Below are 19,596 nucleotides of genomic sequence, written 5' to 3'. Positions count from 1 at the left end.
ATATTCTAGTCCTCAAGTTAAAAACCCACCTTCTGGTAATTATGAACCGTATCAGCTCCGATCAAGTTAACTCCATCCCTTGTTAGAGTGGCACGTATATCCGAGTCGGGCAAAACCGAGTGCCCGCGTAGAGCTAGCGCCTCGTGGTCCGGGTTCAGTGCCGGGTAGACGGACACCACGCAACTGTCCAGTTTCTGGCTGTCCGCTTCTGTGAGAAATTTTAATAGATTATATAATATAGAAAATTTAACAAAAACATATCCGGATATCACGCAATTGTCTAGTTTCTGGCTGTCTGCTTCCGTGGGATTTTTTATATTTTATATAGGTAATATAGAAAACTTGACATAGTATGTATCGAATCGAGAACGTATGGATATCATGCTGTCCGCTTCTGTTTAAATAAAAAAACCTTTATTATAAGTATAAAATAAAAAGTTTACACAAAATTATGGCTTTTATTAACTATGGGAAGAACTGGAGAAGGCATTGTGATTTCGTTTCGTTTAGAATTGAGACTACAGCAATATTATTTTCGACTTTTCTTTTCTGTTACATTTTTTGGCAGTTTCTAGTAAACTATAATATGTGAATAAAGTTCATAAACATATATACATTAATATAAGTTCAATCAGGAAAAGTGAATTTAAATTTTCTGCATTCTGAAAACAGAGACAATTAAGTGTATAAAAGTTTGAAAACAACATGTCTAATGGCCAACATATAACAGACAGTAAGATTAACAAGAAAAAGGAAAACAAATAATTTATCGAAAAAAACATCTCAGGGGTCAAACACAAACAAAAAAAATGATTAATATAATATTTTCATATCTCACCAATAACAGAATCCCTATCCCTGGCCAGAACCTTAACCTCCAGGTCCGGGAAGACCGGAAGACCAGCTCTGAAGTGGGCGTAGTCCCTTGCGGCATCAGCGCTACCGTTGAGCAGTATGGTCGGTGTTTGCGGTGAGAGCACCATCACATACGATTCAGCCGGTCGGGCCTTGATCACGCGCCCGTTGTCGCAACTGATAAACAAATTATGTGTAATTATTTATTTCTATTTTACATATAGAGAAGGTGCGGAAATAATTTTTAGTTTCAGTAGCAGATTACAGTCACTACAATTTTTATTTTTATTTAAATCTTTATAGGGTGTGAAAGCTACCCTTTAACTTCAGAACTGTACATATTGCTTTGTGTTCGAATTGATAAATGATAATACAGCAAAATTTAACCATTTTACATTTAACAGGATTTTAGACAAAAATAGGGGTGCACAATGCACATTTCCATTAAATAAATGATTAGGCCACAAACCAAAACTTTTGTCTCTATAAGAGTATTAAATTCGAATCTATAATTTACTAGCAAACCGGGCGAACTCCGTTTCACCACCGAAGACACCTTTTCTTGCTATAAACCTCACGGAACCCGAGACCTTTCCAACGAATGCAAAACCGTAGAAATCGGTTCGTGCGTTCTGGAGTTATAGCGTCAGGAAGGAAAACCCGACTTATTTTTATGTAGTAGATTAGTACACAAAAACTCACGTAATAGTGGTATCCAAGTGAACATTCCGTCTGCCCGGGGTGGGGAAAGACCTAGCATCCCCGTAGGCGACGCGTCGCACGAGCGTCTCCACTTCTGCCGCACCGTCACCTTCCACGGACACCGATTTCAGGTCTAAAATAAATAAATAAATATTTGGGGACAATTTTCACACACGGCACTATCTGATCCCATGCTAAGCTTTCGCTTGTGTTATGGAAATCAGAAGGCTGATAAACATACATATAATTTTAAATAAATACTTAGATAGATAATTAACACCCAGACACAGGGCAAACATCTATGTTCATCACACAAATATTTACCCCGGGTGGGAATCGAACCCACGACCAGTGGCTTGGAAAGCAGGGCCACTACCAACCAAGCCAACCGGTCAGACGAAAAGAAGAAATATAGTTTAAAAAACGTGTAAGACACATCTAATAAGTTATTTTACTCGTGAAATTATTGTGTTGTCACAAATTTTTGATAAGTGTAAAAACTTGTCTCCCCGTGACCACGCTCGCTGTAAAGTGTTCGAAACGTCGGGAAAATAATATAATGAATAAATCGCGATTACAATCCGTTAAAAAGTCTTTAATTTCTAAGTGGAAAAAGTTTGAATTTAATCTGTCCGTTTAGAGTGGGTCAAAATTAAAACTCGGTTACATATAGACACGCAGTAGTACATAGTGTATAGAGAAATGGATTTAAATCTTGATTATGGGAATGGATTTAATATCTAAAGAGAATAATTGAGTTGTTCGATTATGGGAAAAAAGTTATGGGAAATAATTAGAAATAGGGGGGCTATTTTATTCGTGATTATTCGTGATAAGGATTCTAAAGATTATACGCCTTTCCACCATCCTTGTTAGTTCTTCTCCATAGAAATTGCTTCCCGAATCGGTTGTATTTATTTATTTTTTACATACATAGATTCCCTATAGCTATTTGTGTGACAATATTTATAATTAACTTTAACAAAACAATACGCCAATAAAAAGGAATACCAATAATGAGACAAATGTGACAGAGTAGATAGATTTGATCACTTCAATTCAAGAGCGCTTTTAAAAGAAGTCTAAATGTTTGAGTTTTGATACTTACATAGATCAGGAGCAAGCGACAGTCCCTCCCTGCACCTGGCGGCACAGCGCAGAGCTGCGGGCGGCTGGACCGCTCCTTTGACCACGCCCAACCCCGCCATCCAACCGTGCATGTGATGTTTCATGTCACTTTCCGTGCCTGGAATTGTAGAAAATTCGTTTGGTTTTACCACAAAACAATTTAAACACAGTCTAACTTTAAACCATGGATCTGTCAATTTAATAGTTGTCTATGTGAAATACGACAAAATCAGATTAAAGAGAACCTACGCTTAATGATAAACCCTGTCTAAAGTTTTTTTGTGGTAAGACAGGTTATTTTTTGAAAGAAAGAAAGAAAATACAATAGAAAAACTTAAAACTAAGGAGATATACACAAAATTAAATTAAGCAATTTGCTAATATATTGCAGTGTGTCACTAGAAAAGGGGCACTCAACATCAGCTATGCTCTTTTTTGTTGGTAGAAACATGAATAAGGAAGCGAGGAAAATAGATGGCTGATATATTCACTAATAACAAACTTCAAACAGTTAAAATTGAACGATGAATATCATTAACATACAATAAACAACTAAAACAAAACAGTCCTTCGCAAAACTCTGCTTTCGCATGTATAAGGCAGAGTTATCTAAAGGGCTATACTCTATAGTTTCTACAAGAAACTTTTACCATTAGTCGCCTTTGACGAGCGGTTGACTAAGACACAAAGTTCTTTTCTTTTAAGCTAATGCATAGCTTTTATCGCGGGCCTTGAGCGCGGGGACCGAATCCAAAAATTGCGTAACGAAAAACCTCACGCTCCCCACGGGGACGGGCACGGAGGTGTGGCTTGAAGGCATAGCATGCAATCGCTTTACCGCGGCAGTCCCCGAGTGCCACACGTCTTTTTTTATTCACGTACCCTGCCAGCAAGCGCCCACTACCATGGTGGTATTAACGCCGTGCGCCGGGTGCAGCGGCCAATCGTCGATCACTTCGGGCGCTTTGCCGTCAGCAGCTCGGTATAACTCCCCATCTACATATAATTCGACGTTCGGGAAGCGCACGTTCACTGCGTAGTGGTGCCACTCGTCGTCGCATACCTGTTTGTGTTGAGATTTATATTTATATAAACTGTATAAATAGATGAAAGCAGGACGAGACTTTTCTCCACAACACAGGGAATCATAGTGTACTGTAATATTTTCGGAATGTTTTAGTAACAATAAAAAATTTTGTATTTTGTATATGAGAGTAGGCAAACGAGCATGTTGATCACCTGATGATAAGCAATTCCACAGCCCATAGACATCTTTAGATGTGTCCGAAGATGTTGCCGACTTTTAAAGGTGGAGGTAGACTCTCTTTTTAAATGCCAAAATTATATGAAAAGATACATAAAATAACCCCGCGATATCACACTATATGATAATAATATACCCATAGAATGTTATGAATAGTTGTATGAATAGTTTTTCATTTTCAGAGGAGATGTTACCAATGCACTAAGATACAGATAAAAGAGACGATTATTAGATTCAGTTTATAGATTTAACATCTTTTGAACTACGCAATACTTTTCAATAAATCAATAAATCTCTCAATAATAAAGTATTTAAGCTCGAGACAAAGTTTTCAAACATTTCAGTGCCACATTTAAATTGTGTTATTGACAACTGTAAACTCAATAAAGATTAATTTAACTATTTTATAACAATCTCATTCAACAAATAATATGTAGTTTAAAAAAACTAAAAAACACGCTTTTCATAGAAAACCGAACTAAAAAATAGAAAATTTTATCAAATTATTGTATTGTCATCGGTCCTCAATAAATCTACAAAGTTTGAACGAAATCTGGCCGTTTAAAGTGGGTCAAAATCGCGCCCAAAGAAGTCGGTTACAAACATACAGTCGGTTACAACTTACAAACATACAGGTGAAGCTAATATAAAGCGTGTAAAAACTAGATAACCATTACCTCAGGCAACTTCCAGCGCCATTCAGCGGGCCTGAAGATGTTCAAGTCGCCTTCACCGAAATCTCTTCGCAGCAGCAGGATCAAGCGGCAGTTGCGCACAAACAGGGCGTAGTGGTGTCTGTTCATCTCTGTAAATTTATGAGGTATAATGAATAGTTTGTTTTAAGGTGTAGTAATTTTGTTTAAATCGTATGTACAGAAATTTCAGTTGTTCATGAATGTAGATCTGGTAATTGACTACAACTACCAGATCTACATTCATGACTACTCAGTCAAGAATCATTTAATTCCAAAAACTTTCCTTTCGTATTTTTGAGCGAGTGAGAAGTTTCGAACGATTTGTAGCGACTTTCTCTACTGTTCTTTTCGGTTTACTGTTGCAACCAATGATATTATAAGTAGAAAAATGTTAGGATGATAGGGTATTCGGATATATAGCCCTTCGAAAATGTTGAAATGTGGCTAATTAGCCAGAATAGACTTGCCATCTTATCTTTTATGCGTTAGTTTGCCGTTTTTGTGATCGAATATTGTGTCGGCAACTTATTTACACCTTTCTACTAATAATATCACACTCCTTCTGCTCTACCACACTTAATGCCGCAGACCACAGACATGTATATTTAAGTAGACAACGCAAGTACCGCGATCTGTATGAAAACCAAGCGTGTCATATTTTTTGTACTGACCTTGACGCGTTATGACGTCACGAGCGCTTTTTAGTGATGTTAATTTCATTTTACGCTAAATCGATTAGGCCGCCACTCGCGCGGCGATTCTAGTATCGTCCTATCCCATCGAAGTAAATCGAAAGAAATCAGATCAAACTAGATCTATGTCTAAGAGGTAGTCAAATAAATGAATCGTAATCGATTACAAAATCGATTCAAGACAGAAAAATGATAATTACCTTAGACAGAGGGATGATAAAATAAAGTTATAAACCTTTTAATATTCTAACAAGTTAACTAATGTATTTTAGCTTTTTCTTACATATGCCCATTGAGTTACCATGTACTACGTACTAGAGAGGCCATCGAAAGAAAGTAATGAAACTGTCAATCAATCAATCTTTATGTCCCGTTGCATCGATCCATTTTCCTTTTATGTTCGGGTTACTTGGAAAACTGAAAAAACAAACATAGTCAGCAATAAGGAGTTTTCTTAAAAAACTCCCAAGATGACACTTTAACTAATGGCGTCCATGTCATAATATTTATTTTTAGTACCTTTGTATTAAAATACTTAAAAGTTCTAGGTCAAGTCGTATTAAATGACAAAAAAAATCTATGCCTTTTTTTCTGAAAAATTGCTCCTTCAAATTATCATTTTTCTGTTCGATTATAAAATCGATTAGAATCGAGAACTGTTGCATCAAATGACCATCACTAACCACAAAATTGGACAGAAAAATGAGAACAGAAAAATGAGAAGACGCTATTCATTGCTTGTTATCATACGACGCGATCTTTACCGTGCCAAGTAAAAGCCGCAATGTATTCCGAATCATTTCGTATGATTTGGTATCCGTGTTTGTCACGATCGTTTTCCACAGATATTCTTTATTTGATTTTAAAATAAATAGTGCATATTCTGATTAGAAAATTACTTACCGGTGGAAGGAAACATCTAGTCTAACTCGGCCACTCACAGCTGTGGAGTTTCTACAGTTTATAACGGCGCAATTCGGCATTTTACTTTATTCAGCTTCACGTCTTTCCTTGGCGAACTGCAAGCGCGGACTGAGTGTAGGCCAGCGACAAGTAAGTTTCATAAACTTAGTTTGGACACGGGAAGTACATACACTCGCTTAGTCTATCTTGATACATGTCTGTGCCGCAGACACACTCTACCCCCCGCCCCACACCACTATGCCCCCCCATAGTGCTGCGGCCACACTCACTGTGATCGTCGGCGAGGCACACGACGTGCTCCTTGCGGTGCTTGTCGTGGTCGGGCGGCGGCGCGTGCCGCAGCCACACGCTCACCGCGAACGTGCTGCCGAGCGAGTGTGGGAGTAGCGTTTCCGGTACTACGGCTGAGGTGGATTCGCCGTCGAATTCGAACATCTGCTCGCCGTCACGCCCTGAAGAATAACATAAAAACAATTAATAAAGCAATAGCAGAGCGGAACAGCTTCGCGAAGCTGTCTGCGCGAGACAGCTCGGTCTATGTAAACGAGGCTCGAACGCGTGAACTGAAATTTTCCACGGCCGAGCCACGTCTACATACATAGAGCTGTCACGCAACATAGAATATAGAGCAGTGTAAAAATATCACTGTATTGAATACATCTTTAAAGGTTAAATACATTACATTGATCATTTCCATAAATTTAAAACTATAAATGACGATTGACGTGTGCTAGAGTGACCAAAAGCAAATTCACAAAACTCGCCAGAAAAAAAAGTATCCCAAATGTATATTCTGCAAAGGTCTTTTAAAAGGGTACTTGCGTGTTAAAGAAACAATTCGAAAACAAAATTGAGCAAGGAAGAGTTGTCACTTACACAAAAGATACACAATGTTATATAATTTTAACACTTACCTGAATCAGGTTTCAAGGACTTGGTCCACTCATTGCCAACACCAGGGCTCGGTAGCAAATCGATGGTTTTCGGTTCCAGACCTGCAAAAATAATGATGATATAAAATAAACAAAAATAATGATGATATAAAATAAACTCTATATTAGATGTCAATAAAGTCCATAATTACATGTTCACATTTAAACGGGATCGCGACTGTTATTATTTCTTGAAATGTCGTATCACTTATCCCTTGAAATTTGATTAACAATAATCCAAACATTTATTTTATTTTCTGTTTCTCTTCGCGTCCTAAAATGTTTTGTACAAAGTTCAAGTAATCCAATTCAAGAAAACTGTATTAAAAATTCAAAAGAAATGTCAGGACAGATTTATAAACATGAATTTATCTATTAAAAACCATTTATTCAATGTAACAATAATAAATTGTTTAGTTTATTCGTCCTCACTTCGAGAGAAGGCGGACAAAGTTTTAGAATCCCGTCCGTTTCTCATTTAAATATTTAATTTCCATTTAGAATTTGCGGATCGGTATAAATACGCGCAACTTTCAAAACAAATTATCCAGATTGCTTATGCCCCATTGTTAATGGAACATCTAGTAATAATTTCCTTTCAATTATTGCTGTGTCCAAGTTGTTTAGAAACAATATTCGGAGGAATAAGAACAATTCTACCCTCGTACAAACGATCAGTATTAGGAATACAATCCAATTTTGCCAATATCAAACTTCAGTTTAGCAAATGTCCGGAAAATCGAAAATGCTATAATTCTGTAGTTACGAAAGTTTCCTCTTTGGACAACCAATTTCTTCCCTTAATAGACTACTGTTAGAACTATTTACACATTCACAAGGGTAATTTGTCCCATCGTGTTGAAACACCGCCGACGATTGTAGATAACTTGTTACATGACAAAACTCTGCCTTCACGTCTATTAGGCAGAGATTTCTATTGGACAGTTTTCTGTAAATATTACGCTTTTAACGCTGCTCCGATTTTTGACGACCTTTGATTATTGTGAGTCTAGTTTTTAAGAATTGATCATTGAACTAACTTTGCAGGAAGGAAGGTGTGATTCCACCATCGAAACAAGGACGATCCTCGATCCCTCTACTCGATTGGCCGGCCGTTATGGCCCCGATGAATGATGTCCGAAAGTTGTATATCTATACTAATATTATAAAGAGGAAAGGTTTGTATGTATGTATGTATGTATGGTTTTCACGCATAAACTACTGGACCGATTTTGATGAAATTTGGCACAGATAATCTTTAGACCCTGACAAAGAACATAGGCTACCTTTTATTGCGAAATATGTACCACGGGCGAAGCCGGGGCGGACCGCTAGTATGCTCTATAGCGAAAACATTTCGCGATTCAGAGCGAGGTGTCACTACACTTACCACAGATGCTCTTTTGAGCACGCAGCGTGTACGTGTCCCGGTCGCAGGCCACGCCAGCGCGTGACGCCTGCAGCGTGACGGCGGCTTGTATGCGCGTCACGCCGGGACAACGCTCGTCGCTAGAGCATGCCTCGAGACGAGCCGCTGGGAATAGGGCAAGCGGGCCAGTGCCGGGAGCGTAGTCTACGCGCTCGGCGATACCTGGAATATAGAAATTGGTGATGATGAACTTGACACAAAAGAGAAAATAGTATAGACATAAAAGATTATAAAAATGAAGAACTAGATACAAATCATCTTGACCTTGAAGTAATATAAGATTGGCTGATGTTTTATAATTATAAATATTTGAAAAATAGGCTTATGAGTATTATCTCATAATCATATTATCTCATCTAGTTCTGTAAGTAATAACTTTGAAAGCCTGTATAAATTTATTACGATAGTGTACAAAAAAGTAGGTATATTATAGAACAAAAAAAATATTATTCTTTCCTAATATTTTTACTAAATTTCAACACACCTTTCCATCCAGCCCTGCAGGGTTTGTTCACTTTGATGGTCACCATTACAGGCGCGGATTCCATCATGCCACAATCGTACGCGACCACGGATAGAATGTGATTGTGTGACTTCTCGTAATCAAGGGGCTCCGTGTTGCGGATAACACCTGAAAAAACAATTAAAATTATTCACTAAACATAAACATTTTCAAAATTCCCATTAACAACAATAAAAAATAAATCAGGCCCAATATACGATCCCTGTGGCACACCAACACGAAAACTATGCGTCTATCAATCAAATATAAATCGTTACACATGGAATTAATTACAAATTCGACATAAAATATTCAGGGCTCGTTTCACCGCTCTCTGATAGTTTATTTGGACGTAAATTTACAATATTTGTTATTTTATGCGAGAGCTAAGCTAAACAGAACATATCCAGAAGATCTGAAACCGACCCATAAGTGTCTAATTCTATCATTAAAAAAAGAGCGTGAATGCCGTGCACACGTGTCAGAAGTGAAACTTCTTTGGGAAGATTTTAGATACCAAAATTTTCACGTTACTCCATGGCCCATGGTATTGCAATGATGCTCTCAACACCTAAAGAAGTTTCACTTCAAAAACTAATCAGTACACCAAGCAACTACAAGACTTTACACAAAAATCACTATAACTCCTTATTTTACCTTCATTATCAATCGTGAACGGTTGACTTCTATCAGTGATGATCTCATACTTGCACACATCGCCATACCGCGGAGTGCAATCACGATCAGTCGCTTCCACGCGCACAATCTCGTCGTATATCTTGCCCTCGTCGACGGACCTCACGTATGCCGCTTGGCTGAACACCGGCGCGAATTCGTTCACGTCAGTGACTGTTATGTGCACTGGGACACTGGAAAATTGGATATTATTTATAGCACCATGCGTAATAAATCACAAGTTCCTCTAATCGATTCATCTACGTCCAAAAATTTAGCGAAAGAGATATAAATTAGCAGGATTTATTTCCATGTTCTTCATGTAAATCAATAAATTATATTGCAATTTTATAAATATATTTCATTCGGAACCATTTAGTGAAGTATTATCATGCAAATTTTAGTTATATGAAATAGTGATGCAACGAATACTACTTTTACGAATACGAATACGAATACGAATATCAAACCTACTATTCGGCGAATACGAATACGAATACGAATATCTCGCCTTGGTAATAAAAGACTTATTTATTTAATGAATGTTTACTCTTCTAATAATTAAAATTTACAAAAGGCAAATTTTTATTTAAAAAACATAAAATTCGTAGATTTTCTGGTTCTAGGAAGGTTCTAGGTGATTTTTTTTTTCAGTCTGGATGTTTCCAGCCGTTGAAAAAAGTCTTTCCGAAGCACTGTACATGGCTTCAGTGAAAAATATTTTTGGGCGAGTTTTTTCTGACTTGGAAAAATGACATCTTCTCGCCAAAAGGCCAGTGGATCAGCAGTCTCTGCACACGTCATATTTTTACGCGCGAATTTTAAATCTGTAGTAAATAGAGTTGCGTACAAAAATATTCGTTTTTAAATATTCGTATATTCGCCGAATACGAATATTCGGTAAATGTCTACTATTCGGCGAATACGAATATTCGTATTCGTATTCGTTGCATCACTAATATGAAACAATAATTCATTGCAAAAATATGGGATATACTAAAAAAGGAAACATTTTTTTCCCGCTTTTGCAAACATTTTTCATCTCTGCTCCGCTCTTATTGGTCGTAGCGTGATGTCATAAATCCTTCCTCCATATCTATCCTTCATAAAATAATATTTTTCAACTCGAAACCGTAGGTCCTGAGATTTACCGAAACAAACAAACTCTTCACACTTATAATGATAGTATAGATACTTACGTGTTGGAATAAGATCCGTCGCAGCCCACAGCGGCAATGTCAAACTTGTAGTTTCGTCTCTTCTCGCAGTTGAGCGGGTATCGAACCCGCAACTTCGCCTCGTTCTCATCCACCACCATAATCTGTAACAATGTATTTTAATCTTTATTAAATTTCAAATTAAGTCATTTTTGCTGAAGTACGAAATAAGAGTCTTATGAACATGTAATTTAAGAACAATTAAACCATTAACGGCTTAGGCAAAATCTTTGCTTACACGTTAGGTTACAATCACGTTAAATCGATATTTCTAGAAGCAAAAATAATCTTTTAAATCTAACCACAGAACATGCAATCAAAATACCTGAAAGCCTACATTTTATACCAAAACCTAAATTATTTGATTACACATACAACCACAATGACAAAAACCCGCCTCCCATAGAACACAGATAGTCAGGGATACATCGCCCATTTTTGCAAGTGATTACTATCAAGCTAATTTTTCGTGAGTAGCTTTATTTTGATGAGATGCCCAATAATTTCATGTACGAAACTCTCGATTGTGGTAGCTACCAGAGGAAACAAGGATAAAATATTTTGATTTGATGGTTCTCAAACATTAATTACTAACTGAATGTTTTTTTTTGCTCAATCTCAAGATAATTATCTAAATTATTCGAAAAAATATTTGTCCTACAAAATCTATGGTTTGATCAAAGAGTCCCCCTTTCCAATGTGTATCGATAACGAAGTCATCATAAATGATTACTAACCAGCTGATTTTTTTATTTTCACTTAATATTTAATACTTATATAATTCAACAGACATATTGTCCTACAAATTGCGTAATAAATATTTGAGAACCGTCAAATCAAAAATTTTTATCCTTGTTACCTCTGTAAGCTACCACTATCGAGAGTTTCGTACATGAAATTATTGGGCATCTCATCAAAATAAAGCTACTCACGAAAAATTAGCTTGATAGTAATCACTTGCAAAAATGGGCGATGTATCCCTGACTAAGAGCTTCATCTGATACAGTTACATTAAAATGTAAATACAAAGACGCTGATCACAATATAATCTATTCCAACAAAGGTGCACAAGTGGAAGAGACAATAGCAGTGTAAAATGCAACAATCGATAGAACCACTGGGACCAGAAATAGATACGAATTTGTTGGTAACAACCGAGCAAACGTAATAGATATTCAAATGAGTGCATTGTGATACAAAATATTCAATTATATTGCTCTGCTTGGTTAAATTATGTTTATTAAGGACGGTGTAACATTTTGTTGATGTATTAAAATCTCATTTATATTATGATGGAATTTATGAGGTTCGCAATTAATTTTTATCACAAGCATAAACAAAATAACAAAAATGAAGAGAATGCTAACGAGCATAGTTTTAATTCCCACCAAAACGTTTTCAAACTAAAAACACAAACCCAAAAACAATTAACAATAGTATCGATGTAAAGAAAATATAAAATTTTAGTTATGCAAATATAAAAAAAAAGGGTTGCAATATTTATTCCATCAAAACAGGACGCAGTTACGATCGTAAATAAAACATTGAAACAAGACAAAGCGGCAGGTGATACAGAACAAAATTGTTATTGGCAACTATAAAAAATTTGATATCGACATAAAAGAAATCTGTGCCTCCAGTGAATAAGGGAATAACTCAAAAACAGCACTTTTCAGGAGAGACAAAAAACTGTATATCAATACTAAATCTTTAGTAATTCAAAATTTTAAGCTTGTATGTGTAAGATATGATGTTAGACTATATTTTTACATAGGAACACATATTGTAACAACCCCATAAATATACTTTTTTCGTGTTTTTTTGTAGTTGTGGCCTTATGAACGAGTACTTCATGGAACAACTCAATGTATTCACATAATTTTTTTTTTACTCTTTGCAATATAACGACTTATGCCCTTATGCACTATGTTCATAATCGCACAACACGACTTATATTATTGCCAGTTTTGGTTTTATAGAAATTATGTGACTTATTATGCTTGAAATTTGTGTACTTTATGACTCAATTGAGGCATTTTAGTGGAAAAACTATGCACGTAGCTTGAAAAACGAATGAAATCAACGGGTTTTTTTTCGTTATTAGATAATAAAAACAAAGCAACATTTAGGTATTTATGCATTTAACCCTAGAAGTCCAATCTACGTAAATTTGACGTATGAACTCTTCTATATTTACCATCGAATCGCTGCAAAATCCAGAACCAACTTATTAGCCGTCGAGACCTAGCAGTACATAGTTGGCTCATCCAGGTAAATTCCGCCATTTGGTTGTAAAGAGGATGTTGTGCGTCATTTTGACGTATAATTGGGCTTTTCGTAACTTTTAAGATTGTTTCAAATTTTTATTTTGTGATTTATTTGAATAATTTTTTTCCAAGTCACGTTTCACATGATATCTATAGTATTATACTATAGATTGTGTATAAAATGGGATCCAGACAACTTTTATACTAGGACGAAAAACCTTCAATTTTAGTAAATGACGATTATTGTCCTCCGCTGGATTTGGACTTCAAGCAAGGGGATTGGGTGGCTGAAGATGTTGTCCGGAGTAAAACCGAATATGTTATGGGGTTTTGTTACCCATGTATAATGAAAGTCGTAGATTGTAAAATAAACGTTTAATCGATCTTTCAATAATACAGTACTATGTTGTTAATGCTATACAATGTTTCACCAGTCACCACAATGAGCCTAGTCTGTACAGGTTAGCAGGAGACAATCATTGAGTATTGGTATTAAATACGTATCAACTGCGTATTAACTATTGTCCTAGTGAAAATTAATCGTCGAATCAATTTAAAATTCGATCAAGTGCGTTCCGTTTCGTAAAATATAGATAATAAAAGTGGCAACGCCACAATGTTATGGTGGTATACATTGAGGATACAAGCACTATAAAGAGAGATGTTCCGCTCGCGCGCGCTAGTTCCGCTCGCGCGCGCTCCGAGTGCGGATGTGTAGTAATTAATAATTATTATCGACGATGGTGCAGTGTAAGAAATGTAAACTGTTCTTGTCAGCGACAAAGGACGATGTAGTTAAGTGTAAAGGGACCTGTGGTGGATTATTTCACAAAAAATGTGCAAAGAAATTGCCGCATAACGATTTATGTGAAGATTGTGTGAAAATAGATTCAACACCCAAATCACCGAAAATCGCCATTGATTCTGGTAATCTTACAATAGAGAATCTCTTGACGGAAGTCAACAAAAAGCTAGAAACAGTGTTTAAAATAGAAAACAAACTACAGGAGCTGACAGGACTAGTCGAATTTTATTCTGAGTGCTACGGGGAACTTTTAGAATTCAAACATAAAGCAGATAGGCGAATAACAGCCTTAGAAAGACGCAATGTTTATTTAGAAAAATGTAACATGGCATTAGAGGAGAGATTGGAGAAGATTGAACAAAAAGAATTGGAGAGAAATGTAGAACTAGCATTTGTGGAGTGTCACGAAAATGAAGATCTGAAAGTGGTGGTCGAGTCTATCGCCAAAAAATTAAACCTTCCAGTTGAAGACATACAAGAGGTAAAGAGGGTAGGCGCGCCAGAAAAGAAGGTAGTGACAAAACTCGACGATAAGCCGCGTCGACCGCGCCCGATCCTTCTTACGCTGCGGTCTAAGGCGGCTAGGGACCGGTGGATAAAGAAACGAAAAATTCTTCTTACTAACCACAACATTTATGGTAATGAAAATCAACAAAGGATTTTTATTAACGAAGAAATGACCCCATTAAAACGCAAACTTTTTTGGACCGCCAAGCAGCAGCTAAGATCAAAATATTCATATATATGGTTTCAAAATTGTAGCATATTAGTAAAAAAAAATGAGTCTGAAAAACAAATTTTTAATATAAGATGTGAAGAAGATATTAAGTCCCTGATTCAAACTGAAGAAACACAAGTCGAGTAATTAGCAACGTAATACTGTATTATTCTATTATTTACCGTTACTGTGTTAAGGCTCATACATACAGTATTAAAATATATTTTATAATCTTTTATGGATACTTCACTTGACAATTTGGATGATGGAATACAATATACTCGATACAATGATACGAATGATTGGAGCAAATATTTTAAAGGCAAACAAAAACAATTAGATATAGTACACCTAAATATAAGATCATTAAGAAAACACTTTAGTGAATTTATGGTCTTACTACAACTTTGCGATGAAAAAATAGATATAATAATACTATCGGAAGTAAATGTAAAAAAAGAAGAATTATCGTTTTATAAAATACCGCAATACAACTTACATGCAAATACAAGAGAAAATAAAAGGGGAGGGGGCTTATTGATATACTCTAAGAACTCATTGAATTTTTACGCAGACATAAAAGAAACTTCAGCCTCGGAAATACTAGTTGGAAAATTAAAAACAGATAAAAACATAGTTCACATAATTGCAACGTACCGACCGCCGAACTCTAATAGATTGCAATTTTTGAGTGAGTGTGATCTTCTACTTAAGCAGATATTACCATCGGATGATATATTATTCATAGGTGACGTAAACTTGGACTTGTTAAACAACAGACTGAATAACACAATTTCACAATATAAGAATATGATGTGTGAATACGGCTTAAGATGTGCAATACCGGCGAGTGAGATTACGCGCGAGGCGATCGTTGACGGCGTCGTGCAGTCGTCGTGCATTGACCATGTGTGGGTGCGTACGCGCAACGCGGCGAGCGTCTCTGCACACATGCTCACCTGTAAGCTGTCAGATCATCACCTGATAGGAACGCGCTTAGATCTCGTGCCAAACGTTTGTGAACCGTATGTACCGACATTAAAGTATACTTTGTGTAATAAATTAGTTAAAAGTAAATTAGATAATGTTGATTGGTCGGAATTGTTGACATTAAATTGCCCATTGATGTTGTATGAAACATTGAGTTCGTTGTTTGGCAGCATTTATAATTCTTCTAAAGTAGCAATTGTACAAAATTCTCATAGGGAAACACAACCATGGGTAACTAAAAAAATTAAGGGAATGATTGAGCGAAGAGATGAACTATTCAGAACTTGGAAAAAATATCCTAAAAATATGAATAAGAGGTTAGAATATACTAGGTATAGAAATAAAACAAATAAAATTATAAATGCTGCCAAAAATAAATATAAGCAGGGGGAACTACAGAAATGTGAAGGGGATTTTAGAAAAATATGGTGTAAAATTAATGAATGGCTGGGACGTAGCAAAAATAATGTAGATGCGACAATAATGAAATATTTGGGCGAGAATGAGAACATTGAGAGTATATGTAATAATTTTTCAAAAACATTTACACAAGAAATTGTAAGTATAAAACATAAATGTAATCAAAAATTTTTAGATCGTAATGAATATGTTAAAACGAGTAATGTTTCTTTTAGATTTTTAAAAGTGAGCAAAGAGAAGGTTGAGAAGGTTATTGACAAATTAAGCTGTGATAAAGCCCCAGGCATAGACAAAATTAGGGTTCAAGATTTAAAATATGTTAAAGAAAAAGTCAGTCCCGTTTTGGCAAATTTTATAAATATGTGTATATCAAATGGAAAATACCCAACAGAATTAAAGAAATCTCTAATTAGGCCAATATATAAACATGGTAGTCATTTGGATTATTCTAATTACAGACCTATAGCCATCTTGTGCGTAATTAATAAAATTGTAGAAAAAATAATTATTCAACAAATAACTTCTTTTTTGGAAAGTAATAATGTATTGTCTCAAACACAGCATGGTTTCCGGAAGGGTCGTAGTACTGCGTCGGCTTTAACTGACTTTTCAGATTATGTAAACACAGGGCTTGGCGGTGGGCAGCGGGTCCTGGCACTGTTTATAGATTATAAAAAAGCATTCGACACGCTGGGCCACGAGCAGCTTTTACAGGCTATGGACGAATGTGGGGTAAGGGGACCAATTAACCAATGGTTCCGAGAATATTTGGCGAATAGAACTTTACGTACCGTCATCAATGGAACGACTGGAGCTGAGATACCTGTGGAGTTAGGAGTCCCGACCGGCTCCGTTTTCGGCCCGGTTGGTTATATTATGCACGTGAACAGCGTGTCGAATGTGGTCAAGAACTGTAGGGTTTGTATGTATGCAGATGACATGTGCCTGCTGCTCGCCGGCAACGACACAGCAGTCATGGTGGACAGAGTACAGAGGGATTTCGAGAACGTGTGTAAGTGGGCACATGACAATGGTATAATTCTCAATATACAAAAAACAAAATGTCTATATATTTATTCACCACACAATAAAAATGCTAAAAATTCAGCTTTTCAAATTAATTTAATAGGCCACACATATGAATGTTTTCATAATAATAAAACTAACTGTGTATGTAGTAAGTTGGATGTCGTTGACAATATTAAATATTTGGGGTTGACAATTGATAAACACTTTAATTGGAAATTACATGTAAATTATGTGTGTAATCGTTTGAGATCAGTCTTGGGACAGTTTTACTACCTAAGTCGGATTTTAAATAAACATACTCTGTACGTTGTTTACTATGCACTTGCTGACTCAATAATAAGTTATGGACTGAGTTGTTATGGCCTAACTTTTAAAACATACTTAGATCAAATAAAGAACCTACAAGTAAGATTACTTAAGTATTTAGTTCATAAGAAAGTTCGAAAGAAATTTAAAAATAATTATGACAAATTATTTCCCCATTGTAACATCTTACCTGTAAATTATAAGGCTATATATTTAAATGCAATAGACACGTACTATAGTAACGAATTTAAGATTGTTAAACAGTTTAGATTTAATACAAGAGCGTCAAAAGTAAGAAAATTTTATGTACCAATAACAAAAAATTGTTACGACCAGCGAACTAGAAAATATTATATACCAAAAATTTGTAACATGTACCCGATTTTACTAGACGATAATAAATTAAAAATAGGATCTGTAAAGAGTAAATTAAAAAAATACATTTTGTCAAATATCTAGTATTAGCTTAACATAATATAGATTATTTATATTATACTGAAGCCTTCATCTTGTCGAATCACTCTAACAGAAAAAAAAAAAAAAAAAAAACTGCATCAAAATCAGTTGCTTAGTTTTGTAGATTTAAGCATACATAGGTACAGAGAAATGTGACTTTGTTTTATACTATGTAAACTTTGTTTTATGCTATGTATGTCATTTATAGCGGTATTTAAGTGTTTGTTTATCAACTAACTAATTTGGCAATGTATAACCTAGAGGTACAGAGAAATGTGACTTTGTTTTATACTATGTAAACTTTGTTTTATACTATGTATGTCATTTATAGCGGTATTTAAGTGTTTGTTTATCAACTAACTAATTTGGCAATGTATAACCTATAGGTACAGAGAAATGTGACTTTGTTTTATACTATGTAAACTTTGTTTTATACTATGTATGTCATTTATAGCGGTATTTAAGTGTTTGTTTATCAACTAACTAATTTGGCAATGTATAACCTAGGTTAATCTATAATAAGTAGGAGCGCAACGCCAACAAACTGTTTTACAGTTTGGCGAAAATTTGTAAAGGTTATATAGTGTTACTAAATGGTAAATTAATAAAAAAAAAAAAAAAAAAGATAAGAGAAGACCGAAAACCATATTCCTGTATGTTCAGTTAATACAGGAAAAGTTATAGGTGGTCAGTGGCGATTTTTTACGGCATGATATAGAATTTTAACAATGTCTATATCATATAATATCAATATAATGTAGATAAATAAAGAAAATACAATGAGCCGCAAAGATTTTATGCAAAATTAAGCACAGATTTGAAGGTGCCTTGGATGCAAATACGACTTGTGGCACGCACTTTGAAGAGACTCTACGTGACAATAGCCCAATTTTTTCAAAATATGTGGTACCAGAGTATCCATAAAATGTTTACGAAAATGCAGGACCAAAGAAGTATCGATATTGCGGATTTTTTTCCTATAAAAAAGGCAAATTACCAAAGCACAGTGGCTAAAACGCTATATGCGGAGAAAACAATATTCATAATTATTGTCAAGCCTGGTTATAAATACTTTTTTTTATGCGACTATTATAGACTATAATATTATTGTCTTGATTATTGTAGTTATAATTAAAAAAAAAAAATTAAAAACGAGTTTTTTTTTTAAACTTACCCAATTATTTAAGAAGAAAATATAAGTTTAACATTTTTGTTGGCTTTTTTTAGATGATTCAATTATCGTTCTGTATTTATATAAACAAAGAGTATAATATCATTAAATGCACTTAATGTGTTAACTGTATTTTTAATATCTATTGCAAAAAATAGTTAATTTCCATAGAAATATATTAGTATCCCAAATTAACTGATAATTATACCTTTTTTTAAAAATATAAAGATTTGTTGTTGGAGATTTATTGAAAAAAACGATTTAAAAATAATAAGGAATAGGTATGGTGTGTTGTTTCCGTGCAGTATTCAATTAATAGACCAATAGCAACACGGCATTAATGCCAAACTGTCTCATGTCGTCACTTGAACCAATGACACTAAAAGAGTTGTTCCTTTATGCTCATGTTAGAAAAATGA

General features: G+C 35.2%; 1 protein-coding gene across 1 annotated transcript in view; it reads right to left on the bottom strand.

Moving 5' to 3' along the window:
* The window catches only part of Cals (calsyntenin 1), a 210,058-nt gene that overhangs the window by 9,893 nt on the left and 180,569 nt on the right, over positions 1 to 19,596 (bottom strand). Inside the window, exons 3-14 of the mRNA XM_089710348.1 lie at positions 10,998 to 11,119; positions 9,781 to 9,992; positions 9,106 to 9,252; positions 8,583 to 8,783; positions 7,175 to 7,255; positions 6,530 to 6,712; positions 4,627 to 4,754; positions 3,568 to 3,748; positions 2,666 to 2,803; positions 1,558 to 1,690; positions 839 to 1,032; positions 30 to 208 (exon numbers count right to left, since the gene is read on the bottom strand). Coding sequence (XP_089566474.1) covers positions 30 to 208; positions 839 to 1,032; positions 1,558 to 1,690; positions 2,666 to 2,803; positions 3,568 to 3,748; positions 4,627 to 4,754; positions 6,530 to 6,712; positions 7,175 to 7,255; positions 8,583 to 8,783; positions 9,106 to 9,252; positions 9,781 to 9,992; positions 10,998 to 11,119 — 1,899 coding nt within the window. The remainder of the gene's footprint in view (positions 1 to 29; positions 209 to 838; positions 1,033 to 1,557; positions 1,691 to 2,665; positions 2,804 to 3,567; positions 3,749 to 4,626; positions 4,755 to 6,529; positions 6,713 to 7,174; positions 7,256 to 8,582; positions 8,784 to 9,105; positions 9,253 to 9,780; positions 9,993 to 10,997; positions 11,120 to 19,596) is intronic.

Source organism: Colias philodice, chromosome 24 (genome assembly GCF_061535455.1).
Source record: "Colias philodice isolate Cphi_HAF_F1 chromosome 24, ilColPhil1 Martin Lab GWU primary, whole genome shotgun sequence".
Classification (NCBI taxonomy): domain Eukaryota; kingdom Metazoa; phylum Arthropoda; class Insecta; order Lepidoptera; family Pieridae; genus Colias; species Colias philodice.
This window is presented reverse-complemented; position numbering and strand designations above follow the sequence as displayed.